This window comes from Taudactylus pleione, unplaced genomic scaffold, assembly GCF_031769625.1.
Source record: "Taudactylus pleione unplaced genomic scaffold, aTauple2 ptg000857l, whole genome shotgun sequence".
Classification (NCBI taxonomy): Eukaryota; Metazoa; Chordata; class Amphibia; order Anura; family Myobatrachidae; genus Taudactylus; species Taudactylus pleione.
In genome coordinates this window covers 295,457-323,306 of record NW_028285259.1, presented here as the reverse complement: position 1 = coordinate 323,306, position 27,850 = coordinate 295,457, and the positions used below count along the sequence as shown (strand labels likewise).

The window sequence follows — 27,850 nt, the reverse complement described above, 5'->3', positions numbered from 1 at the left end:
TAACTAGTGCGGCCCCCAGATTATCTACGTGGATTAACCAAAACACAAATTAGCCCCCCAACTACAGCAAACAAAAACACTGCCTGGCTTAGCTAGAGATAGAAAAAGGGACACAGGAAGGAGCTGCATAAGGCATTTTCTTTTTGGTAATCTAACCTGTCTATGTAACTTTGAAGGACAAATACTCACAGTAATGACTGCCATGGAGAATTGAAGAGGAATAGACATTTAATGAATAATAATGTTGCTCACTTTGAACGTCAAATTACTACATGAAAATGTAATGAACAAATAAAACAAAATCTTAAACTTTATCATTACAATATACTTAATTTTCAAACAAAGGACTTATTTCTCCATACAGACTTTTTTTTTAGTTTTAGTCTATAAATGTATCCTGGTTTGTCATACCGTAGGTAATATCTACTAGTTAGGTCACTGGGTGCCTTTGCTGGGAAAAACATAATTAAGGCACAAGTTAACTGCACAAGCTTACCAAAGGTGGTTAACCTCAACTATAGCGACACTTTCTACCCCCTCCCCCCCCCCGCGTACACACACGCACGCGCGAGTAGCTCCAGACGGACAGACTTCGCACTATAGCCCAAATAATCACATCCAGGTCTTCAGCAGGTTGGACGAATAGGAAAATGGCAGTTTAGTTTACAGAAAATTGGCCAATCATAATACACAAATGCAGACACAGGTCCACTCTTTTTCAACATTACTAAACATGATCTCATTAATCTCAATAATTTTATAGGGAATGCTGGTCAATTCCGGCTTACACATCTGAGAAATTTGGTCTAATATATCCATGATACTTTATTCTGGCACTTTAGAGATGACGGAAACAGTTGGAACAGGATTAGTATATATTCTTTTTTTCCACCAATCCATTTAATCACCTAAGTGTTATTAAGTCTCTCCACAGAAATCAGGAATCGCTAACAGAATGTGTCTCCCCTGTATTTAGCCCAATACTGGTACTGAGGAGAGACAGAAATAAAAACAATTACTGTGTGCACAGCTTTAAAAGATTGTGTAATCTCATGTGGCAGAGACACTGAAGGGTTTGAATAGTGTTATATAGAAGATTGAATTAGTACTTCAAAATAGTTCCAGACATTAAGTGGGAGTTTTTATTCTTGGGAGTATTTAGTTGTACAAATAATGATCAAATAGTTACCACCTATCAAATCAAGTTATCCATAAAAGCTGGTCAGCATAAACAGGTGTCATTTAAAGTGTAATGTCTGCATGGTTCCACACAATGTGATAATCAGCATTTGTAATGCTAGATATGACTAACAGATTTAGCCTATGCACTACTAAGCAGACTTGAAAAATCAGCACAATGTCTAATGTACTGGCAATGAGAGAAATGTAGTTCAATTTTTAAATTGTCTTCGTTTTTATTTCTTTCGACCTCCTCTTTCCTTCAGAGCCAAGTGGATCGTAGCTCCATTCTGCATGTTGTAGTAAGCAACAGAGTTTGAGTCCTTAATAAAGATTCCCTGTAGGAAAGAAAAGGAAAAAGTTAGTAGTTAAACACACATTCACCCATTCAGATTATGGCTATGCAGATAAAGTCTTACAAGCCTCATGCAAACAGAAAATACTACACTATATACAGACTCTAAAATTCTAGACATCATACACAGCTATGCATATTTGTTGTATGTCAGGATGCATTAAAGAATTTATGACAGTAATCTAATGGTGCCATTCCCACGTACAGTAAGATGCATACTAAATAGAGCTGAACAAATGCTTACTAAGGGCTCTATTTATTAACATTATTTTTACTAAAATAAAGTGAAAAAGGGTGTTTTCACACCCTTGTCACATTATTTTAGTATCACCTAAAGTTACTAAAGGGCAATTGGAGTAAAATTTGTACATTTCTACTCCAACCCCTAATTATCCATTATTTTTAGTAAGCAGATCGCATTTCCCATAATTGTAATGGGAAATGTGATCTGGCCAAAGTTACTAAAAATAAAATGTGAAAAAATACTGGGGAAAGCCCTGTGATAATAGGGGGGTCGCGGGGGGTGGGGCTCAGCAGCGGGGGCTGGGGTTTAGCGACGGTCTGTCGGCGCATGCGTAGGCACTTGTCAACAGTATTTTTTGCGAAAATACCATGATAAGTGTGTGAAGGGGATTCGCAGGGACAGAGCTTTATCGCAAGCTCTGTCCCTAGGGGAAAGGGATTTGTAGTAAATCCTTGTGATATTGCCTGAATTCTCAATGCGAATTCAGTCGGTAATATCACACTACAATCTGCATTACAAATGCGGATTGTAGTAAATAGCGCCCTAAGAGATGCAGGAATATACTAAAGCAGATACAGTTCCCTTCAGCTCTTTCTCAACCAGCAGGTTTCACTTACCAAAAAGACGTTTCACAACATTATAGAATTTAACTATTTGATTTTAAGGTTTACCCCAAATATTACTTACGTCATATTGAAGCTTTTGCTTTCCAGCTGGCATGCCAGTTGCCTCATGGATCTTAACCTTAATTACAGAGACCTATCAAGCAATAGAAAAAAAAAAAAAAAAAAGTGTGTTGAAAGGTGCACTGTTCACAACATAACACTACTCATGGAAAACGTTATTCTATTTGCTCGCAGCAAGTGCACGAGAGTTGGTAAAACATTGCCAGTATTGTATGTATTTTACCTGGTCGGAGAGGGGCAGGGTAAAGGCAAGCACCTGACCACCCAGTTTCCATTCAGTCTTATCCTGCATATTGGGAACTTGCACTTTAACTGTAACAGGCCCCTATGTGAAGAAGAAAAAAACACAGGAAAAACAAACAAAACAGATCGAGTCATTTCCGAGGAGGAATAATGGCAAACACAATACAAAATATCTTTGTGTAATAAAAAGCAGGAAAATTAGAATTTTTTTACAGGACACAATTTTTTTACGTCCTCCAAAAGGAAAGAGTTTGGCAGAGGTAAGACTCTTTAATAGTCAAAAGGGAACCACACAAAAAAACAGTATTTAATTTTGTATTCCTTGCACTATGGAAGGACAAGACATTTCAATGCCAAAAAATAAAAAAAGGCTTTTTGCACCAACTCCGTGGTGACAAAAAATCAGATATTCTATACCTTGAAATAAAGCCTTCAGCAGAGAACTGCATTACTAGGTCAATTTGGCAATTATAAGTAAAATGTTAAAAAAAAAAAAAGTAAATTGCAATGAAGACAATCCCGCTGATATTTTAAAGACATCAGCGAATATAAAACAAGCATATTTTAGGCAAAACCCAAAGGTTCTCTTTAATAAAAAGGGTGTTTCTAAACTAGGATATTGGACCTTAATATGGTGCTTACAGCACTGTGCTCATCTCCAGATTTTTTACCACCTGTCCGCAAACAAAGATGCTAATTTACTTCAGATGAATCTATAAAGTGTATAGTGAGCAGGCACCTTGAAAAGCTCTGGGAGGTCCAGGTAGTTACCGTAGTGCAGAAATAAAGCAATTTTCAACACAGCCTGTGCTCTTTGTAAATGAACTCCACTGACATTTTCTGGAAAATACTAATTAAGCTCACTGCATATTGCTCAAGATTTACAGTGGCCATGCTCCTACACTCACCTTGTTCCTCCGCAAGAACTCTTCTTCTGGCATAAGAGCATCCTCACTCTTCATTTTCTTGGCAGATGGTTCATCCTCCATTGGTGGAGGAGGATGAGCTGGGGGTAATGGTGCAGGCTGAGGCACAGAAGCAACGGGTGGAGCAGGGACAAATGCTGAGAAAGAGGGAATTGTCATTAGAAACCAATGTATGAAGAGGAGGTTTAACCACAAAACTCAAGTCTGTTGTATGCTTCATACAGCTTAGAAAATAAAAGCAAGTGTCTGTTATGTTGCTATAGGTAACACACCATTTCTATAGTCAGCTGTAGAAATTTAGCTCAAATAAATATTGCAATTATTGATATCAAAACATTGCAAATGTAAACTGATTACCTCTTACGCACACTGGAAACGATTCAGCCTATATGCAAACATCTTGTTTTCACCCATTCAGCCCTAAGTGGAGATGCGTCACAAAAATACGGCTGCAAATTGCCTGCAGATGAATGCGCAGTCATAATGATCACAAGACCCATCCACCAAACAGACATGCGAGCAACTTGAATTCCCCCAGAGATGATCAGCTACAGCTTGTGTAATTAAATAAACCATGCTTTGAATGTGAACAAATATCTATGTAGAAATCAAAAACAGATCATATAAAAAGTCTTACCAAGAAATAAGAGGATTTTTGGTACTTCCCGTTGAATCCTTTTCTCTGAGTCAGGCTGGGGGACACTGGACCATGGGGTTTGTAGGTGGGAAGGTGTGGAGTTGGCACTTAACAACTGTAACTTTAAAACTCAAGCTCCTCCCCTCTGCAACCCCATGACACCAGTACAAATTTAAAAGTGCCTGGTAAGGAAAAGCAGTACTCAGTGACACTGTCAAACCGAAAAACCGAAACAGACGGTCCCTTAGGACCCAGTTCGTAACACGCAACACGACTAAGCATGAGGGAGGGAACACAGTGTCCCCCAGCCTGACTCAGAGAAAAGTATTAAACGATAAGTACCAAAAATCCTCTCTCGTCTGGGCTGGGGGACACTGGACCATGGTACGTTCAAAAGCTGCCTCCAGGGGAGGGAACACCCAGGTTGCCCGACAGTAGAACTGTTCGCCCAAAGTGGGCGTCGCTGGAAGCAAAAACATGAAACCTGTAGAATTGCGCAAACGCGTGGACAGAGGACCAAGTAGCTGCGCGACAAACTTGTTCAGCTGAGGCCCCGTGGCGCGCCGCCCAGGAGGCCAACACGGCCTGAGTGGAATGAGCCGACACCTTGGCAGGTGCCGGGCGCCCGGCATCAGAATTAGCCCTTGAAATCACTGAGCGGAGCCATCGTGCAATGGTCTGCTTCGTGGCTGGCCAACCACGTTTGTGGACGTCGTAGAGGACCAGCAGAGAGTCCAACGTAAGCCTGAAGTTCTAAGAAAATTTGCAGGGCCCGGAAGACATTCAACAGCGACAGATCGTCCTGGTCCCGTGAAGATTCTGATGGTGAGAAGACAGGGAAAACAATTTCCTGGTTCAGGTTGAAGGACGAAACTACTTTCGGTTGAAAAGAAGGAACTGTTCGGATAACAGCCCTGTCATCATGGAAACAAGAAAAGGTGGTTTGCAAGACAAAGCCCCCAACTCGGAGACCCGACGACCCGAGGCAATGGCCATAAGAAGAAAACACTTCACCCGTTACAAACCGAAGGTCCAGAGTCCAATGGCTCAAATGGAGCCCACTTAAGAGCAGACAGAACCAGGGGCAAATCCCACGGCGTTACTGGCGGCTGAAACGGAGGTTGCACTCGCAAGACCCCCTGCAAACAAGTTGGAACCTCTGGGAGGAGAGCCAGACGCTGCTGAAAGTAGATGGACAGAGCAGAAATCTGCACCTTCAAAGATTGAAGACGTAACCCGGCTTCCAAACCGCCCTGAAGAAACGCTAACAGCCTAGGAAGGCGGAACTGGGCAGTATGCACTCCGCGCTGCTCACACCACATGATGTAGGTCTTCCAAACCCTGTGGTAGTTTTGCGAGGAAACTTGCTTCCGAGCCCGGAGCATGGTCCTGATAACTGAAGGGGAAACCCCCTTAGCCTTTAGGAGCTCGGTCTCAATAACCAGGCTGTTAAAGCCAATCGAGGAAGGTCCTCGTAACAGAACGGCCCCTGCAGAAGAAGATCTAGTCGCAGTGGAAGACGCCAACTGGGACCTGCGGCCAGTTTGAGGACAGTGGCGAACCACGACCGGTGCGGCCAGTTTGGAGCCACTAGTATGACTGGAACCTGTTGCTCCCTGACTCGACGGAGTACCAGCAGTAACATGGAAATCTGAGGAAAGATGTAGGCCAGAAGGAAGTTCCAGGGAATTGTCATGGCATCCACTGCGAAGGCCAAAGGATCTCAGGACCTCGCACAAAATCGAGGGACCTTGCAATTGTGGCGAGACACCATCAGGTCCACCTTCGGGAGTCCCCACTTCCGGATCAACTGCTGGAAAACCTCCGGGTGGAGAGACCACTCTCCTGGCAGGAAGGTGGTCCTGCTGAGGTAGTCCGCCTCCCAATTCTCCACCCCCGGTATGAAGACCATTGATAGTGTCTGGACAAATGTCTCTGCCCAAGTGAGAATGCAGCTTGCCTCTGCCATGGCAAGCGCGCTCTTGGTTCCTGTCCTGGTGGTTTACATACACCACCGCCGTGGCGTTGTCAGATTGGATCATTACTGGCGGGCCGGCCAGGAGGGACTGGGCTCAGCACAGAGCCAGATAAATGTGCTGGAGCTTCGGGCCATCTATCGGGAAAACTGTCTGACGACGACCAAAACCCCTGAAGACAGAGGTTCTCAGTCACCACTCCCCAACCGCTGAGACTTGTGTCTGTAGTGATAATGATCCAGTTGGGAGTGACCAGGGACCGACCCTGGAGAAGGTGATTGGTAATCAGCCACCAGTGAAGTGACTGACGAGTGCTGTCTGACAGAACCAGCAACTGAGAGGAGAGGTCGTCCGAGCGGCCCGTCCAATTCCGGAGAATCTCCCACTGGAGGATCCGTGAGTGGAACCGGCCGTGTACTGGATGGTCTCGAAGGTAAAGACCATCGTACCGAGTAACTTCATGCCCAGCCAGAAGGCCTGGAGGGCCCGGGCAGGAAGACTCTGTAGTGCCTTATCGAAGATCACCCCTAGAAACATCAGGCGCTGGCAAGGCGTGAGGTGAGACTTCTCAAAGTTCAGTATACAGTCGTGATACTGAAAGCAGCTGTACTTTGCGATCCAGGTGGGCCTGTAGTTGGGTAGCCGAATCCGCTTTCACTAGCAAATCCTCCAACCCCTCGAAATGTAGCAGACTCGCCATAGCCGCCATGATCTTTGTGAATACCCGAGGGGCTGTTGCCAGTCCGAAAGGCAGGGCCTGGAAATGGTTATGAGCTGGTCCGGCTGTGAACCTGAGCAGAGAATGATGCCCTGCCCAAATCGGCACGTGGAGATATGCATCTCTGATGTCGAGAGCGGCCAAAAATTAGTTTGCTGACATACCCTGGATCAAGGCTCGCAGATTTAAAAATCGGCCAATAAGTGCTGTTGGGCTTTCGGACCAGAAACAGGTTTGAGTAAAAACCTAGTTTCTGTTGGGACTGCAGAACTGGAACTATAACTCCCTCGGAATAGAGAGCTGATTGCCTAGTTCAAGGCCACTCTTTTTTCCGGGCAATGCCGTGGCGAAGAAACGTTGCGGCGGTGGCCCCCTGAGGTCGATTACATAGCCTCAGGAGATAACGCTCTTCACCCAGGCATCGGCCCCCGATGTCACCCACCGGTCCCGGAAAAGGAGGAGGCGGCCGTCCACCCCTTACGAGACTGGATGGGCTGAGACTCTGGAGGAAACCTGCGCACCATCCTGGACGGCCTCACACACATTCTGCTGCCGCACGAATCTGTTCTGCCAATTCCAGCAACTCCTCTCTGGATGAGTCACACTGAAGGCCCGTCACTTCTCCATGGCCCGAGAGACCCATGCAGATGCCATCAACGAGCGAATAACAACCCCAGAGCCCATAAAAATGCTCCGAAGGCATCCTTCCAATTTTTTATCAAGCGGATCCTTAAAGGAAGCTGCACCCTGTACCGGAAGAGCAGTTTGCTTGGCCAAACGTGCCACATCCGCATCCACTTTCGTAGGTAGCTCCCACTTGGCGACATGCTCCTGTGGGAAAGGATAAAGGGCTGCAAACTTACGAGGAGTGGTGTACTTCTTATCCGGGGTCTTCCATGCCTCCTCGACGAGATCCGAAGAAGCCGGAAAACAAACGACCCTCTTACGCCTACGCTTGAACGGTCCCTCTGCCACTGCTGAGGAGTCCAGGTCCATGCAGTCCAGAGACTGTCGTAATAAGGTCCTCCATGCCGTGACAACGCGGACTCTGAACCTTCCTCTTCGGGCAGAACCTCCTCTTCTGGGGAGTTCCCTCTCCTCCTCCTCGGGATCTGGCACGTCTAACGGGCCCCTGGAGGAAGGAAGACGCTTATGCGCAGTGCGGAGCTTAGGATCTTCAAAGAAGAGTTCCATATAGGAGGATATCTTCTCAAACCCTGCCGCTGGAGGCTCCATGGTATGGACCCAAGGTGCTCAGACCCTTGTTGCCCGACAATCGCTGCTGCCGGAAGCGATTGCAAGATAGGGGCAGGCGCTGCTTGATTTTGTTCCGCTCTCTGGTGGACCATGAGTCTCACCAAGTCAGAGAGTGAACGATTCATAACCTGGGCCCACGCGGGTTCATCCGGGACAGAAGTGGCTCCCCCCGCTGGCTGCGCACAAGTGGGCCCCAGCTGACAGCCCACGCACAATGCCCCCATGGCAATTTAATATGACACTGGGCACACGTAAAAAAATATGGTCATCGTGGGTGTTTGGACCTTTGCAGGCTTTGACTTGTCAGTCATTTGAGCCCCCCGCCTGCACTACCCTGCTGCGGCAGGTAGCCCCAGCAAAAATAATAAAAGCTATATATAAATATATAGTGCGGCAAGGCGCACTGGCAAAACTCCCCAACAGGCACAAAAAAGATCAACAATAATTTAAATCTACTTTGCTACACTCTGCAGAGGAAAAGGAGCTTGAAGCTTTGTCCTTTCTCCATGGTGGCCAGCCTTGTCCCACTACAAAGACTGGGAACAGCCTACGCAGTTCCAGGGAGTCCTCTGTCTGCCGCTGGAGAGCAGGGGGAGCAGTCCATGGATCCTCCCCCCGCTATACTGAGAACGCCCAAGGCTTCTCCCTTCAAGTGTTACTCCTCTCTATGGGGAAAACACTTGGAATGCCCCGCCGCGAATGGCCTGTAGTCGGCGCTCTCCCCAGGAGCCGCCGACAGGAAGCCCGGCAAGATGGCGCTCGTCATCCAGGACAGCACAACCTGCCTGCGTCCTCTATCAGGGTGCAGCAGCGCGTTGAACCCGGGCCAAGGCGGTCTCAATGAGACCGGAGAGCTGTAGTGGGGAAAGCGCTGTCAGCGCATCCCCAGCCCCCACCGTGCTCGCAGGATGCGGCTCTCACCGCCACTGCTGGAAGCAGCGCACAGCACCTATAGTAAAAAGAAAAATAAAATACACATAAATAGTCATATGCTAAGAAAGGGCTGCAACGCAGCCCTCTAAAAAAAAAACATGCCTTCTTCCAGAGGCACTTAAACTACACTGGTGTCATGGGGTTGCAGAGGGGAGGAGCTTGAGTTTTAAAGTTACAGTTAAGTGCCAACACCACATCTTCCCACCTACAACCCCATGGTCCAGTGTCCCCCAGCCCAAACGAAAGAGAATAACATAACATTTCTGAGACACAAATAACTCTCACCAGCTGGGACAATCATATGAGGAGCTCTCTGCGTCATCATAGGTGGTGGGTTTGGGGGCATTGGCACCACATTAATCCTAGGAGTGTGCAGGATAGGTGGCATGGGAGCTGCCAATACAGAGCCATGAGGAAGACGGACCACTGATGCCATTGGAGGCCTCTGCATTACAGGCACAGCAGACACCATAGTAGCTCGTATAGGTGGTGGCATCTAAAAGAAAAAAAAAAAAAGAAAAATGTATCAAGCTCTACTAATTACTTATATATGAAATTACACAAGCTTCTCAACTTCAAATTAAAACACACATGCTTTCAGACAACTTCAGATTAAATGGATTAATTTTAAAATGATCATGGCAACTCAATTGAAGAGTGCCACTATAGCTTTTGCCAAACAGTAATTTAGGCAAAAATAAAATATAAAAAAAAGATCTTGCTTTCCTTGCAATCCATTGTACACCAGTTTCATTATGTCTAGAGTCTAAAGGTGCGTTCACACTAGACGATTTGCTCCACGAGCGATATCGTTTAGTGTGTCCCCGGCAGGGGTGTGCTCAGTGTCATTAATGACACTGAGCACAAACAGTAAACGATATCATGAACGATATCGTTCAGTGCCGGATCGTTCAGTGCCGGGCTCCCTGCCTCATTCCCGAATATGCAACAACCTGACAATATAGTCAGGCTGGCCTGCATGTTTGTTCAGGCGATGAACGACAAAGACAAACGACCAGCAGGAGCGTGCATCTCTGGTCGTTATCGTTCATCGTTTTTGCACAAAAAATGAATGATAACAATATAGTTATTGTTCAGTCATCCGAAATACCACCCAGTGTGTACGCACCTTTTAAACAACAGTTTAGGGCATAAAGAGGACGCCAAGCTCATGCTTTAAAGTCAATCATAATCAACACAATTACCATGTAAATAGTGAACAGTTACACATGTAAGCAATTTCAGACTTGAGGAAATAAAGGGAAATAAACAAACATATTGTCATGTCCCCGAAGGACAAAGCTAAAATAAGCACTCTTATGCAAGCAGGATAGCCTTTTTAAATTGTTTCTATCATCCTAGTAGAAATAACAACCACAGTTCAATTCCCTCTAATTCTAGGTAACAAAAAAAGGGCCAAAACTTACGGATAGTGTCCGTGACACAGGAGGATTCATCTGCTGGTGGAGTGACACAGGGGGTGGTGGTCTTGGTACTGTGTTCATGGGCGGAGCAGTACTGGACATGTTAGGTGCAGAAGATGGAGGCGGTGGCTGTGCAATTTCATTGGGCTTACTAGGTCCAATCTTATCCTTGCCATCTTCCTCAGGCACCAGCCCTTTAGCCTTATGGATAGCCTCGATTTGCTCCTGCAAAGTAATATTTGCCTGTGCGGCCTGCTGGGTACGTGCCATGCTGCCAGAATGACCATCCCATGTAACCTACAAGTAAAGACACTGTGTGAGCTAATAGCCCCTGGGGTGCATTTATAATCAATGATTGGTGTTAGAAACCACCAAAAAAAAAAAAAATGCAAACATACCTTCTCCTCAGGCTTTTGGATCTCTTCCTCTCCAATCTTTTTACCAATGGCCGTTTCTTCCACACCAAAAATATCAGTACGGCGTTCAGCCAACTGCTTCAAACTGCTTTCAATATCCAATCCTCAATAGGATAAAATAATGGGGTTTAAGTGACATAACCAAAACAGAGTGAAAACGATTGGTGAGAATTTAGGAAGCACACGCTACACAATAAGAAAGGGCAAAACAAAGTGATAAAACTGTTTTTAAGAGGGAAATTATGCCCCTGTATTTAATGGAGAAGGCGCAACATAATATAGAAAATTATATTTCATCACATGCATCCTGCTAATTTTAAATTTGAGTGTGGCTAACAGGTTTTAAAAATAGGATAAAAAAGTACGTGTGTTAAATCCATCTCTTGTTTTTTGGGGGAAATGCTGGAACAATGAGTTATAGACACAAGAGCTTGGACACTTTATTCCTTTTTTTTTTTTTTGTAAAGTGTCCAAGCTCCTGCACCTCTATATCCGGCAGTCACCTGACTAATACAGCCCCAGAGCCAAGAGTAACAAATACAAATTGAGGGGGTGGGGAAAACAAAATCTAAAATGTTTTAAATAAGAATAGCAATAGAGCACAAAGGGAGGGCATCCAATGTCACACAATGGACTACAACAGGGATAGGGAACCTCAGGCCTGGGGGCCATATAAGGCCCGCGGAATCATTTGGTCTGGCTCTCAGCTTTTTTCTGCTAGTCTCATCTGGCTAGCAGGGGGCCTAGAATGGCACCCTGCAGCCAGAGTCTATGCAGCAGTGCCACCTGGAACGTCTTTAGGACGCTTCACATGATTACACTGCTGCCCTTACAGCGCCCCGGAGCATCGCTCCGGGCATTGCTGTAATCACCAGGAATTGTGACCCCGCCCCCATGTGATGTCACATGGAGGGGGCGTGGCAAGCACTGGGCCCGCGAATACAGTATATATATCAAAATGGCCCTCAGAAAAAAAAAAAAAAGTTCCCCACCCCTGGAAACATGCCAAAGCATTCTACTATGGGTAAAATAACTGAAAGAATGCAAAACTTTTCAGCCAAATAATGTATGCTCTGTATCTGGACAGATGACAAGGTAGGATTTTTGTATTTCTATTTTTTTATCAGACTTTGTCTAAGCCTCTAACAGTCAGTTATCATGTTGAGAGGAATGTGGGAACAGGAAAAAGATTCCATCTCACCAGATTTAAATGATGTACTGCTCTTATTAAGTCCTTAATTACCTTTAAAGAAATCCTCTTCATTATATTCAGTCAGAATTAGCTACTTCCCCTTCTTCCTGAGAGGAACAATCTGATTCAGAACCTTCCCAGTTTTGGCCCAGGGCAGAGCTAAGGTGCATGCCTGGTCTAATATAAGACACTAAAGACTGGACCAAAGCAGATTCCTCACCACGAAACGAATGGTAATGCTAAGCAACTTGGATAAAGAACCAGGATAGTAGAAGGCACTGAAGCAAACACTTCCTGAAATGTGCTGAAGGGTGATTAACTGAATAATTATGCACATTGCCCAAGTTAAAAATTTTAGTACATGCAGCTATAGCCACGTAAAAGCTACTAAATTATTGTGCCCAGGCTCCATGCACTGCACTCTATGGTGTTCTCCGATAGCTGCCTGGGAAAAGTAATTGCCATTTAAAAAAAAATTAAAAAAAAATCCTTACATAGTGCTACTATATAACCGTCTGATTTTATTTAACCAAAAAAAATTTTTTTCCAAAGAACAGCAAACTCTCCAGCAGACTTTTTGGACACACTGTTAAGTTAAGTGTGTTTTATAGGACTACTAATAATTAACATATGCAAGATTGCAACGTTTATCTAATATATACAATCCACACAGAGCCCGAGTAAAGTATTCTTATCATTGGCAAAAACACTCCCAAACCTGCCATTAAAACATGTGCTAATAGCTCAGGTCAGTATGCATGTTTTCATATAGTTATAGGACTACTCACCAGGTGCATACACTTCATCATCCCCTTGTTTTTCACGAATAGAACGGTCTCTCTGTTCCAGCCAACGTGGATCCAAAAGACCAATACGCATGTGCTCCTGCATCTTGCTGGCAGGAATCTTCTCCCCAGTGATGGGTGAAACCAGATACTCATCTGTTGCAGTGACTGGTGGTTGGGGCTTAGAAGCTGAGAGGACAGAAAAAAAAAAAAATGTGCAGAGTGAAGGTAGGTAGGCTCTAGTGGCAAAAACGATTGCCTCGATACAAACAAACCAAAAACCAGGAATGTTAAACTAACCTTTGGGATCGTAATCTTTACGAACAATAACTTGGTCTGGAGTTGGCGGTAGGGGTGGAGGCATGGGTGACTCAGGAGGAAGAGGAGCCTTCTGTGCATATTCTTCATCATCTGAACCCTGAGAAAACCACACACTAATCAGCAGAGCAAGATAGCCGTATGCAAAATGTGTTAATATCTACCTTAAGCAGGTAGTGTTACGTGAACAGACAATCTCCAAACACACACTGCTTTATTAACTGTATGCATCACTAACATGATTTGTCAGCATGTTAAAGTAGTGTAAACAAAGTATTTTTAGTAATCACTTTAAAAATTTGTTTCTTCAAGTCCATTGAGAGAAAATGGGATCACATCAGCATGTAATGGGTTTTAGAGTAGTGTGGGCACTCTCATTTTTAAACTCTTGTCTGTGCAACCTTTATTCTAAGCATCATACAGAACCAAGAAAAAGCACTGGAAAATCAGAGAGCTGACGGGACAGAGCACCCAGCTCTAAAACACTTTGCTAATGAAAATGCCAAAAAGAAATCAGCCATCTAGTTCAGGTCCAAATCAGATCTAGTTAACAGTATAAAACAGTAGAAACTATTTGGTACTCTGCATAAGGATATTGGCAATCGGGATATTGCAATAAAAGTGTACATAAAGACCAGGTGGTCCCTGGTCACTAGCAGCGTTTGCTCTACTTTTCTAGGCAGTCGCTCCTGCCTCAAAGCCATTTAGAAGAGAGTTACAAGGACACTGTGCAACAGCATGCATAACTCCTTAACAGTTGTACTGGTAGATATCTGTTCCTGTAAGGTACCTCCTTTCATATCAGTTAGGCTCTAAACCCTACGAGCCTTTCTGTCTTCAGTAACATCGCTCTGACCTAGTGTACATAAACTACTACATTTATTATTATGTGTTTGTTTTTTCTCCGCTACCGATTCTCTAACCTTTTCGTTTAGATGGACTTGGTCTGCCAATCCTGTATTGCGTGGATATCTACTTAGGGGGTCATATCCACATTGTCTTCTGAGGTACAGAAGGGACCATGGTTTTAACTTGAGTTTTCCCTCCTTGCTAGAGGAATATGCCTTGCCTGACATACTCTAGGTGTTGATCAGTTGTTCGGAACCACTACTAGGGTCGATTGTCGCTTCTAGAGTCAACGCTATCAATCTATGTGCTGGAACGCCGTGCAATCTTCAACGCTCTTCTGGAAGTTACCTCCCGTCTTGAGGGTCGGCCCTCTTCGAGTCCAGTCAGGCAACGCCGCTGCAGTCACTTTCTTCTGCCTCCTAGTATGGATGCTCATCTGTATGGCCATGCGAAAGGTGAGTCGCATTTATGGTCAGAGTTCCATGTGATGGCGATTTCAATGGTGTTCTTCCAGGAGTGTAGACCTGGGAAGTCATCTTCTCAGTCGTCAGGACCTTCATCCCGGAAGAATGGACCCTTCACCCGGCGGTTTCCCGACAACTAGTCAGATGGTGGAGCAGACCAGCCATGGGTCTCATAGCCTCCTGGCAGAATCATCAGATTTCTTGGTTCTGCTTCAGAACTAGGGATCAGAGTGCAGAGAAAGTAGACGCTCTGACAGTGCCTTGGAGGTAAGATCTTGTGCTTCCTCCCATTGTCCCTTCTACTGCGAGTACTCCAGCGTTTCAAGCAAGTAGTGGCCATGGTCATCCTGGTGGCTCCGAACTGGCCCTGTTGGGACTGGTTTTTAGATCTCCTACTGCTCCTCGTCGAGGATCCCTGGCTACTACCTCTTCGTCCGGACCTCCTGTTTTAGGTATTTTCTTTACCCAGTCTTACACCAGATACATTATTGGCATGGCTTTTGGGTGTGCTATCTTTTGTCATACCAGGGTTCATGGACTGTGATTCCCATAGTGTTCTAGACTCGCATGCTGTTTACGTCTGCTCATTATCACCACATCTGGTACTCTGATGTGATGAGCAGGGGATTTCCCAACACTGCTTCTGTTGTCCCATCTCCTCTTCTTCGGGGCATGGACGCTGGTGTTACACCTCGATTTTCTCAAGGTACAGGTCTTCACAGTGCCAATCTTTTTCAGCGCCGCCTGGCCTTGTTCCCTCTACTTCATAGTTTCTTCAGGGCAGTTCTCCGAATACAGCCTGTTTGTCCTGCCTATATGTCTGTTGGTTCTGATGTTCCTCCAGTCTTCTCTGTACAAGCTTTTCTAGGATGTGGAACGGTAACTCCTCTCTCAAAAGTCGGGCCTCCTATTGGTCTTGGCCAGGCGAGTTCAGAGTTGGGAGTCCTCTCTGTGTTTCCTTATCATTTTTGTCATGAGGTATGTGCAGAACTCCATGCCTTGCCGTCTTTCCTGCCTATGGTGATTTCAGCCTTCCACATCACCCAACAGATTGTGTTCTGGTGTGGTCGGATGGCTCTCTGTCGTCCCTCTCCTTGAAGGTGGTGCGGGTTCTTCGGATTTATGGCCCGTACAGCAGCATTGTGGAATTCAGTTTCCTTGTTGTCTTTTGATTGCCGATAACTCGGTTGGCCTGCTTCTATATAGAAGGAAAGCCAGATGGATCTGTTTGGCCATCTGACAGGCGTATGATGTTAGGTTCCTGACCTGTCCCTGCGCATTCCACTCGTGCGGTGGGTGCTTCTTGAGCGGCCAGTCGAGGCACCTCGGAAACTCACTTTTGCCATGCAGCCGCATGGTCTAGGCTTTTGTTTCTCTTGTTTTTATACCTTTGAGGCCCCAGAACCTGCTTTGGGTCGCAGGGTTTTTGTTGGCAGGTTACTCAGGGATCTCCCACTCAAGTGAGGATGACTTTGGGACGTCCCTAGTGTCTAGATCTCCAGTGTCCCCTAGTGGATGAAGGAGAAAATAGGATTTTGGCACTTACTAGTAAAATACCTTTCTCTGATTCCACAGGGGACATTGGACGCCCTCCCAACTCTGCTTTACCTGCCATTGTGTTCTGTTTTACATTCATTGTATGCACTATGTTCTGTGTGTTTTCTATCTGTTCTCATCAGTTTAATATCTGATACACCCCTGATCTGAGGGCCATATTTTTTCTCGGCTTTTGCCGTCCTTGTGATTGATTCCTTCAACTAAGTTTATGTCTTCTGTTTCCATCTCCTCGGGCTCCATTTCTCTAACTGGAGCTTCTTGGGGATAGAGGGGGAGAAGTAACTCACACTTAAAAAGATTTAAAGTGCCAGCTCCTCTCATCCACCCGTCTATAACCCAGTGTCCCCTGTGGAATCAGATAAAGGGATTTTACTGTTAAGTACCAAAATCCTATTTTCTTTAATCTTGTACAGGCGAGTTAATTTATTTTGTTGTGTGAGTAATTATCCCACCTGCTCCCACAGACAGATATCCTCAAAACAAACTGTTGGGATAACTAGGTCAGTGGTTCTCAACCGTCAAGAGGATGAAATAGGAAACCCCCTGTCTGCACACCTAGATATCATCTAGTGCGATTTCAGACTAAAACGGGTTTACTTGCCTTCAGCATAGTCAAAATCACCTTTTCAGACAACCCTGTATTCTAAGGATCATGGCTTTAACAGTCTCACTGTTAAAGCCAGCAACTGTAAACTCAGGTGAAGAAAAGGTGTTTACAATCCCTCCACCAAGTTGAGAATGTACGTGTAGCATGCAGTTCGCATCCAGTAAGACTACAATGTCTTTCCTTTTAATTTTGTTTCGGACTCGTGAGTATCGCCACTGGAGAGAACAAGTAAATGAGAAAACTCCCCCACGGCACAGATGGCATCTACTAGAAACATGGGATCCAACATTGGAATTAAAGTGTCTGCAATCAGATCCCTAGTTTGGGAACAGAACTTCTGTACCTAGTGGTTAAATCAAATTGCCATAATTTCGACTTCTACCCGACTCCACCACCTGAAAACAGACTACTGGATGAAGGGACCATTCCCCAGGATTAAGATCCTGGCTGCTGTATACATTTGCTTCTAGATGGTCTGTTCCTTGAAAAAACAGTCATGATGGCCACAACATTTTGCTCATCACAAAATCTGGTTGAGTCTCTTTGATGACCAGAGCACACCTGGTGCCTTCTGATGGAGCATTGTCATAGTATTTTTACTGTCATTCCGCACAGGAGAGAACATCCCTTTATTAAGGAACACTGGGCCTGATTCAGACTTGGGAATAGAGTGAGATCTCTCTCAACTGTGAACCTGAACAAACCATATTGCAATGCAAGGGGTGTAAATACATACATCTTTTTTTTACATGCTGGGTAAATACTGCCTGCTTTTGCATGTAGCCCACAAATACTGCACAGCATTACTATTACTCTACAATTTAGATGTCAGTTTGGACACCCCTCCCAAATCTAAATCTCTCTGCACATTTTAAACCTGCCCCACCTGCAGTGCAGCATGGTTTCACCAAGATGATCAGTTGAGAGAGATATCTCTCTCTATTCCCAAGTCTGAATCTGGCCCACTGCCCTTTGCCTCAGGACACTGAACCAAAGAGTGGACTCTTACTGGTTCCAAAGACCCAGAAAGTCTGAAGTGTGACTGCTTCTAATTCCCAAAGGCTGGTATCTGTCGTCACTAGCGTCCAATCCCAAATGTTAATAGCAACACAGTGGTGCAATGGTTAGTACTGCTGCATCACAGCACAGGGGTTAGTTAAATTCCCAACCAGGCCTTATCGGTGTGCAGTTTGTATGTTTTCCACGTTCATGCAAAATTTCAAAGGGAACTCCCATTTCTCCTACAACTATCTGCTTTTAACCTGAGAATCTGTTGCCTCATCCACAAAACAAATGACTGACGTACTCGTGGCGACAGACCAATTCAAAATAAGTTTGACAAAACACATCCTAGTAAAACGGTGCATATCGGACAGACCTGAAAAAGGTTAAAACCATCTACCCTAGAAGACTAAGGCCAGCAGTTGAAACGCAAACCTGAGAAGTCTCTGATTTACCTCCCTTAATGGGATGTTTAAATAAGTTTTTTTGCTGACTACAGACAACATGAACTCGCACTTCTTACTACGGTGTATGACAGACCTTAAAGACTATTTTGAGTCTGTCCACAATGAGCTGGGTGTCCAAAGCCTTCAAGGTTAGAATACTGAAATCATTGATCCCAGAAACAAAGCAGATTCACTCCTACCACAAGGCATCCTTTCGTGGAAGCCAGACGACAAGCTTTCCGAACTTGTCCGCCTTGCTGCTAACCCCCTCAAGGAACATTGCCCTGACTTTAACAGGTCTGACCGCTCACGGGAAATTAATATATCAAAACCTGTGACCCCCCCTAAGATCTCGGGGATTAAACAGAAAGGAGGAACCAAGATGTATCCTCACCAGGAAAACGATGGCTGGATAAAAATCTAATCCAGACTTGCCCACAACCAGATCCTCAGGATCAGGAGGGGGGGAAAAAAGGCAAGTGATGTTCCAGGTGATGTTACATCATCATCTTGATCTGACATATACATCACCTCGCACCCCCATAGTGTTCTGTAGGAAAATAGATAAAGTCAAGGTGAAGACCAGGTAAAATAGAGGTGACGTAACGTAACCTAGAATTGAATTGCCCCCAATGAGTGCTTACATTCCATGGCTCCGTGAAATAAGCCAGCTCACAAAAAAAAATAAAAAATTTGAACAAATGAAAAGGCCAACAAACACTATAGTACTACAAACATCTTACTTCATCCATATCCTGCACTTGAGTATCTTGATCCATTTGAGATGATGCTTCTTCAGGCTTGCTGTCCTTCACCTCTTCCTCATCATCAGACTCCACTTCCATTTCCACTTCCTCACTTTCTCCAAACTTTTCGTACCGCTCTTGGATTAAAATACGAGCACCCAGCTCCTCAGGTGTCGTGGGAGGTGGAAAGTTGCCTGTATAAACAGAAAGGACAATTCGCAGATCAAAGAGAATGTTTTAGCAATATTTTTTTAGCAGAAAATAATGTACGATAACTCACTCTTTCTTGGGGACTCAATACAAGTACTCATAGCAGCATGAACAGTTTTTAAATTCCAAGATCTTCAAGCTAACTTCTGCATTCTACAATAAGGGCTAAATAGTACTGCACTATTCCGTGCACTTCTTACCTTGTTCATTAGGTTGGAAGTCAACAGTCTCTACAACCACAAAATCATGCCAATCAATTTGAGCATAGGCCACACGCTCTCGCTCCTTTTCTTCTTCCTCCTTTCTTCTCTCCCTTTCCTGAAACTTCGCCCACTCTACACGGTATCGCACCTAAGAAGAAAGTCAGCAGAAAAAAAAAAAAAAACTTTCGGTAATGTTCTATGAACTACAGGCATGATTCAGAGATGGACGCTTTTGCACAGCACTGTGTCTTTGAAAGACGCAGACACTGGCCTCAGCATGCCCCCATTTTCTGGAAACTGAAAACCGGGTTTACGTACAACTCTGAATCAGGCCCTATATCCGTTCTGTACATCAGCCAACATTCCACAAAATTTCTGTGTGTACAGTTTTCCCCAAAAGTATTTTAACTGAAGAGAAGACACTAGGGGGTAAATTTACTAAAGTGAGTTTTTAGAAGTGAGTTTTAAAAGTGATGTTGCCCATAGCAACCAATCAGATTCTACTTAACATTTAACTAGCACCTTCTAGAAGATAAAAGCTAGAATCTGTTTGGTTGCTATGGGCAACATCACTTTTAAAACTCACTTCTAAAAACTCTCACTTTAGTAAATTTACCCCTAAATATTATGTCCCTTTTCACAGACTCCAACTAATTATCCAATAAGTCATCTTAAAACAAGCAAACTAAACATGTTTTTCTCTCTCACAATCTACCAATACCTGTATTAGAAAATGCAAAAAAGCTAATCAATAATGGAAGTCACAAAAGAAAAATAGCTTCAGTCATGAATAAAGGACGTCAGTTTTCCACCATTTATATAAAAATAAAAGCATGAATAAAATAATCAACAACAAAAAATAAATACCTGATCTAAAACCTCTGTAGGGTTCTCAGCCTCCCTCTTCAGCTTGGCCAGTAATCCCTTTGGAGGAATCAAGATCTGAAACAGACGAAGATTACTTGCAAAGTGCTATTTAGTGTCAGAGCAGGAGAGCTCATACAGTCATCTTTATTAATAACTTTGTAATAAAGCCAGTCATTTGCAGGACAGCTTATAAGTGACTCATGCTTGTTGAAACAGCTGCCTCTAAAAGCACACTTAGGAAATGTAGTGCAGGCAACTGGGAGACAGAGAGAAAGGGAGAAGGACCATGTCCTCCCAATAACAGCTCATTTGAACTCAAAGGAAAAAAGAAAGCATAAAAGAACACTGGAGCTCTAATGACTGCCTAAAGCTGTCACTGCAGGAGGGTACACTGCATAACATCCAGACTCCAAAACTACTCAGTTGAAGCCCAGTGCCGTGACCCAGGAGGCACTAACTGATCTCAGAATGTACCATCACATTTCCCTGTACCAATGTAAGGCTGTAATATTACTGTGATCCTCATAAGTGAAATCTGCTTAAATACAGGCCAAGCTGTCTGGTGGGCATCAGAGGACCAAAAGGTTATCTATTTTTCAAAACTGCAGAATGCCATTATAGATCCTCAGAGCTGTGATCACATTCTCTTCTCAAGACCAGTCAATGTGTGAATGACAATATCGTGATTTAAGTGGAATTTAGAATCACCTTATGTTGAAAGGTGGGCTCTCTTTAAAGAACATGAAACATGATGAGATCTGCAAGACCGAGGTGGCTTTATATCCAGTCTTCTGACACAAATAGATTAAAATTTTAGATAGCTCTATCTTTCACACCCCAAGGAAATATCTAGAAAGCTTTATGCATGATCTGAAGAACACTGTCGTCAGGCAGTCATAGCCATGAGAATCAGGGCTTCAACAGCCACACCTGTAAACCTAGCTCTGCTAAATCTGGATGATGAAATCTTCATTAACTTAATAGGTCCCAGTTTCAGACTAAGGAGTTTATTTACCATGATGCCACTTTTTTGCATATTTAAGCCCCTAATTTAAAATGGCAATGGTTTGAATTGCAAAACGCAATGCTTTTACAAGCTGCTGCTTCATAAATGTACCGCAAAGCCTGACAATATACAGCATGAGAATGTTTGTATTCCATGACCTTCTTGGCCAGTCTAGAGTAACTAGAATCACACAAACACCCTATCCATGTTCTTTAGAAACTGTAGTCATTGCTACGGAAGGAAAGCGACAAACTAGATGAAATTTCAATGGCACAGACATAGTGTCCACTAAAAACATCTCAAATTTCTTGTTCCTGGAGAACCTTCACCTTGTTATTCAACCGATATGTCATCACGAAGTCATCTACTGTAGATAACCTCATTTGTTCAATCTGTTGAAGCGCTGCAGACAATTTTCTGTAGTGTAGGATGTGTTTGCTAAGAAAAATCTGCTCCCCAGTACTCCACCCCTTGAGGAACTGCTACAACATTTTATTCCAACAGATTATCTGGGTTCCTCCATCAAGGTTGCTCTTGATGCCTCCCTGGTGGTTGACTTAGGCTATTGCCGTGGCATTGTCATATGAAACATTTTGGCTTTTCCTCATAATAGCAACTAAATAGTCCCTGTCTAAATGCTCCCCCTTGAGCAGGCTACTTACCTAAAGTTTTGAGGACTAAAACAGAATGGACAACATCCTTGTACAGTCACTGGGACATGCAGAGATGAGAAATCCCTAAAATAGACTGGGCTAAACATATCCCAGATCAGCAGCACCAACAGGAGTGAGCATGGCAGCCTATCCCCAGCCTCACAGGCTGTACATAGAACATCTACTAGGCAGGTTTCCCCTGACATTTTGAACAGGCATAAAACTGAATGGACTTCACCCCACTAAATCTTATGGGACAACGCCCCTTGTTTGACATGACAGCAAAAGAATGGTGAGGGGGAAGAGCTATATTACACAACCAGAAAAGGAGAGTATAAGCTACAAGACAGATAAAGCTGGTTAACAGTCTGACAACTTACAGAAATACAAATACACATCAGCTGTGGGTCCCTGTTCTCAGTTTAGGAGCAGCCTTTCCACTGCAAGGGCAAGATTCTTATCAGGACTATTCGCACCTCACCACCAACTACACTCAACTTTACCAAATAGTGACCATATGCCAATACAGCAAAGCTATTTAAACAGTAATTAACAGTACATGAAAAATACATTTATTCAAAATATAACACGATATATAATAAGGATATGAAACAAATATCCTTGTTGTCCACTGGACTCTGTTCAAAGCAGTACCTTAGTGTATTGCTCCACAAGCTTGGTGAAGTAATTGAAGAGACTGTGTTGAGGCCGCAGAAAGTCAAACTGGTAATTCCTCTGTTCTTTTTGCATCAGTTGTGTCAAAAACTGCCGCCCATTCCGAGCTACAAACTGAGCCGTCAGTTTCACTACATCCAGGTCAAAGGCAGAAATGGAAGGTGGATCAGCCACAAACTCAAACTCTGGAGGGGGTTCCTTTGGGATTATGGTTTCCTGGACAACCTGAGCCTGAACCTGGAAGAGAATTTTAAGTGAACATAATTAAGTAAAAACATCTAAGCTGATTTTACATGAATACATTTGGAGCATTATAATGTTTGTGTTTTAATTGTTTAAATTATCAAGGAAATACTTTATGTCCAATATATTTAGTATTAGTGTTTCCAAAAATTAAGTCAGTTCCTCACCCTCTATATCCCCTAGCTGGAAAGTCACTAGTTATTTGACTAAACAAATCCCCAGAACTGGACAAATAAATATAAATAAGGGAAGAGAGAACACAATGACTGTCCCAAACAGATAACATGACAGCAAGGAAAACAAGAGGGCAATAGGTGGGCATTCAGGGTACCCTGACAGAACTACAAGTATTTAATGCAAGTACAAAAACAGAAGTTTTGTACTTACCAGTAGAATCCCTTTCTCAAATTGCATGGGGTGCGCGGAGCATGGCAATCTTAAAATGTTTGAACAGGACTCTTCCCTCTATATACACCTGACTTCAGTTAATTTTAACAAAGCCCAGAGAGAGGGAGAAGAGAGCTCAAAACTAAACAGTCACCACAAACAAAAGCGACACAACATACATAATTATAACCAAACATACAACCACAAGAAGCGCTGGGAGAGCGTCTTATGCCCCCCATGGAATCAGAGAAAGCGTTTACTGCAAAGTACAAAAATCCTGTTTTCGGCTTCATCCACTGGTCCAGCCATTTGCCAACTTAGGCCCTCATTCAGAGCCGTACGCTCTGAGCAGAGCGCACGCTCTGAATGAGGGCCGGCCTCCATGAAAATGGAGCGTCCTCCTGGACGCTCGTATTGCTGTGGGTCACCACCCACAGGCTATACGAGCGTGCAGTTTGATGGCCGCGATGGTCGTGACCAAAATCACTCCCACTGACATCACTAGTGATGTCAGTGGGCCCGCTTCTGACGGGAGGCGTTCCCGTGGGAACGCCCCGGTCAGGGAGGCACGCCCCCGGCACGCCTACCAAAGGGGGCGTGCTGTCAATCAACATCGACAGCACGCCCCCTTTGATCAGACACAACGAGCGAAGGACTTTCCTTCGCTCGTCGCGTCTGGCGCATGCGCACGACGGAGCTCCCTCCGTCGTGCGCATGCTCAGTCCAGAACATCGACCCACTTGCGAGCGGACAGCCGCTCGCGAGTGGGTCTGAATCAGGCCCTTAGTGCGGTGCTAACAGCCGCGTGGCCGGCGCTTTAGTCGGAGAATGCCGGTTCTCACGCCTAAACACCCAGGTTAAGTCACGAGAACCGGCATTCTTAACCAATTCCCGACAAGGCACACAGCGAGTTGTATTGAATAGCTGCGGGAGCTGCCTCCCGCGACTTCATCTTCGCATTGAACTGAATTCGGCCCCAAGTGCCTCTTGTAGAAAAGCTTGAACCTCCGGCACCAAGGCGAGATTAATGCCTGCGTTCAGACCCTCCTAGAGGAACAGCAGCAGACAGGAAAGATGGAAAGGAGGAAAATGCTTCCTCTCATACTAGGAGACTTAAACACGCCAGATCCAGTAATAATACTGAGCAGAAACCAGCTTCCAAGCCTTCAGCATTGCCAGGATACTCACCTCCGATATGCACTTGGCACTCAAGATAGCCAACTCAACAGGCACACCATTAAATGCAGAAGATGTAAGGCAGGGTGGATGAATGGAACTTGCTGAAGGAAGTTCTGGTGACCAGGGAGACACCAAGGGACGACCACCAGAAGGCTCCGGAAGTCCAAATACCATGACCTTTAAGGCCAATCAGAAGCCTTCAAAATTAACAAAACACCTGTACTTGCTTGATGAGTTTGTGAACATGTGGTAGCAGTGGAAGAGGATAGAAATAGATCAGGTGAAAATCCCACTGAACAGTCATGGCATCGACTGAGAGCTGCTTGATCTTTTGTTCTTGAGCAATAACATAGCACCTTGTTTAGTCGTACGCAAACCTCACCTTTCCACAAAGTCCTGAAAGACATCTGAGTGAATGTTGAGGTTACCGGCCTCCCATTGTCGACACCGGGAATAAAAATGCATATATTGCAATCACGTGGCGCTCTTCCCACCGCATGTTGTTTGTTTCCTTCATTGCCTCCCTGGTGATTGAAATACGCTTTGTCTGCTGGGCTTTTACTGGAGACCCCATAGATGGATGTGTCGCAGTCAAGGTCCTGAAGTTTGCCGAAGATCGAGGACATTGATGGGAAGAACTCTTTAGAATGGACAACACTTCCTGTAATTTGAGCTGAAGAATCACAGCACCCCAGCTCTGAAGACTGGCATCCGTGGTAACTAGAGACCAATTCCAGATAGTGAACAGGTAACAGACGGTGAGATTCTTGGAATCCAGTTATAGAACAAAATTACAGGTGGAGATGGGACCCGTTGCACTTCGACAGCATATCCCACTTAAACTCCCAGGAATGGGGTATTGCCAAACGGAACCCCGCTTGAAGATGGAGACCAGTTTTCCCCAAAAGGTGCATGTAGAAGTGGACCAAAACAGTCCGCTTATTTAGAGCAAAGTGAATCAGGGATTGGATGTAAAGACTTGTCCATAGGGAGGAAGACAGTCTAAAGGGAGGCATCGACAATCATGCCTAAGAACAGCATCGTCCAACGATGAGAGGTTGGATTAAGACAGAGAGACAGAGACAGGTGGTCGTCGAGATATGGGACAACTACCGCTCTCAGAGTGAAAATGGGGCGGTACAAAGACGAAATGGAAGAGGCCTGAACTGAACATCCGTGTTCTTTCCAGACTTTTTTGTGGGCGCACCACCCGGCAAGAAACAGCTACCGCCCGGCACCAGTTCCTACAGACTTTGCTTATGAAGAAGCTGCAAACGACTGGGCCTCTAAGAAGAGGAGAATATATAAAATGTTATTTCAAGTTGAAATTATAAAGGTCAGGGTTTAACACATTTTATTATTGCGAGGGCCCCCACCCGGCTACTTCTTGATGCCACCCAGCTGGAAAAATTTTCTGGGGAGAACACTGAACATGCTCATTCTATATTGCGAACCGAAGGAGGGACTGTGAGGTCCGCATCCCTGATGTCCATGGACACCAGGAAACTCCTTGCTCCATACTGGAAATGACTCAAAGAGATTGCATCTTGAACCTCTTGATGCACAAATTAATGTTCCGGGCCTTTAGATTGCGTATGGGACACAGAGACCAGTTTGTTTTGGGAACAATGAACAGATACAAACAGGGCTTCTATTTATATTTCTTGCCTCACTGGAACAGGAGCTACTGCACCAGAAGCAAGTTCCAGACAAAACCGCCAACTCCAGATGTTTCTGACAAGAAGCTGGAAGGCTTGAGGAAAAGAATCTTTGAGGAGGACGACCCAAGAGGTCTATCTTGTATCCCAGAGAGAGAAGATCCCGCACCCAAGCATCTGAATAAGTCTGAAACCATATGTCCAAAAGTGTAGTAGACGAGCTCCCATCATTGGGTCCCCCATGTGTGGGCTAACCTGCCAAGCAGAAGATTTTTCAGAAGGCATGGGGTAAGGACGGTCTAGCTCTAACCCCTTTGCTGCAGAGGAATGTCCCCTAGAACCTCTGGAATATGGCTTACCTGAGACCTAGGAGCAGACGAGGGGAAGAAAGGTGCTTCTACCCGACCCCAGTGGCCAGAGTGATAATCTGGTCTAATTCTGGACTAAAGAGAATGTCTCTAGAAAAGGAGAGAGCCTCCAAGAATCGCTTGGATTCTACGTTGACTGCAGAAGCAGAGACTCTGGAACATACCAAACCAGCATCCATGGCAGTTTCGCCCAGATAAGAGGCAGACTCCCGGATATGTTCCGCAGGCAAAATCAAGACAGTCCGCAGAGTATCTGAACATAGAGAATCACTGAGTAGGTCTGCCCACTTTTCATCCAGGTGGAGAATAAAATAGGCCTAAAAGCTGCCTCATCGCCATACAGATGGTTTTTTAGAGGACTTCAACTTGCAGTCAATGGAATGGTAGTCTTCTTAAACAGTCTGCCGAAACATCTTCTGTCACATATGAAAGATCAAGGTCAGAAACCTCCACAAGCTCTTCCTCAGCCTGAGAAAAAGCTCTCAAGTTCGAATCATCCCAGAACTAAAGAGTCCCCTGAAAGTCTCCATTTTTGCAGCAGAGGTGCTTCCCTTTAAACCCCTGGAAGAGGAATCCAGCAGTTTTTAAAAAAGGAGGATGAAACCTGCAACAACACCTGCACAGAGTGATCCAAGCCCTAGGCTCAGAGCAGCTCAACAGATTGGAAAGCAAAGTGACAAGAAAGATGTCGGTCCCCCAAAATAGCCACTGAGGAGGATATGACACTCGCATGACGTTATGCGCTTAGGGGACAACACAGGGCACTACAGGACTTTGTTACGGCACTGGAAACTACTAAAAATAAGCCAAGCTAAAATTTGGAAGAAAGTTTGCGCAAAATATAAATCAAAATTTAAATTCACTGTTTCACACATCTAAGGATGGTGGATTGAACTCCAGGCATCCAGAAAAAGCCCTCAAACCTTTTTAGTGCATAAGAGCTATATCCCCCGTGCCCCCCGTTGAAAGAAAAAAAGGCATGCAGAAAACTAAAATGGATTTGATTTTTTTCTGCATGTCCTGTTTCAACAAGTGCTATAGCAGAAAAAAAAAAACAAGAGCAACACAGGAGAATGGAAGGAGTTTGAAGGAAAAGCACATTAAAGTGGTAAGGGTTATCAACAGCATACTGGGCTGAAGGGGGGAGCTAAAGTAAGAAAAAATGGTCCCCACAAAGGTTATACAGTCAGTCACAAGTGTCAGGAAGTCCACTCAAAATTCCCACAATCATAGGTGTTCTTCTAGTATGACACTCATTGTTTCTTTTCTGTACACTAGAAATGCTGTTATCTATAGCTGTATACATTGTATTTTTGATGCTCAATTGAAGATATAAAAAGGTTAACTTAAAAAAAAAAAAAATGCACTACACTCACTGTTATTAGAGGGAAGAGGACCAATGAGTAGAAGTTACCCTGGACAGCGTACGTGACCCTTGGCG

General features: G+C 44.5%; 1 protein-coding gene and 1 pseudogene across 1 annotated transcript in view; both read right to left on the bottom strand.

The window, feature by feature from the left end:
- Positions 1-1,119: 1,119 nt before the first annotated feature.
- SF3A1 (splicing factor 3a subunit 1) overlaps positions 1,120-27,850 on the bottom strand; it is a 37,276-nt gene continuing 10,545 nt past the window's right edge. Inside the window, exons 4-16 of the mRNA XM_088458839.1 lie at positions 22,554-22,811; positions 20,241-20,315; positions 19,371-19,521; positions 18,958-19,154; positions 13,272-13,389; positions 12,975-13,160; positions 10,977-11,098; positions 10,582-10,875; positions 9,440-9,650; positions 3,616-3,770; positions 2,688-2,789; positions 2,466-2,537; positions 1,120-1,517 (exon numbers count right to left, since the gene is read on the bottom strand). Coding sequence (XP_088314965.1) covers positions 1,416-1,517; positions 2,466-2,537; positions 2,688-2,789; positions 3,616-3,770; positions 9,440-9,650; positions 10,582-10,875; positions 10,977-11,098; positions 12,975-13,160; positions 13,272-13,389; positions 18,958-19,154; positions 19,371-19,521; positions 20,241-20,315; positions 22,554-22,811 — 2,043 coding nt within the window. The 3' untranslated portion in view covers positions 1,120-1,415. The remainder of the gene's footprint in view (positions 1,518-2,465; positions 2,538-2,687; positions 2,790-3,615; positions 3,771-9,439; positions 9,651-10,581; positions 10,876-10,976; positions 11,099-12,974; positions 13,161-13,271; positions 13,390-18,957; positions 19,155-19,370; positions 19,522-20,240; positions 20,316-22,553; positions 22,812-27,850) is intronic.
- LOC148474280 (uncharacterized) lies at positions 3,779-6,690 on the bottom strand (annotated as a pseudogene).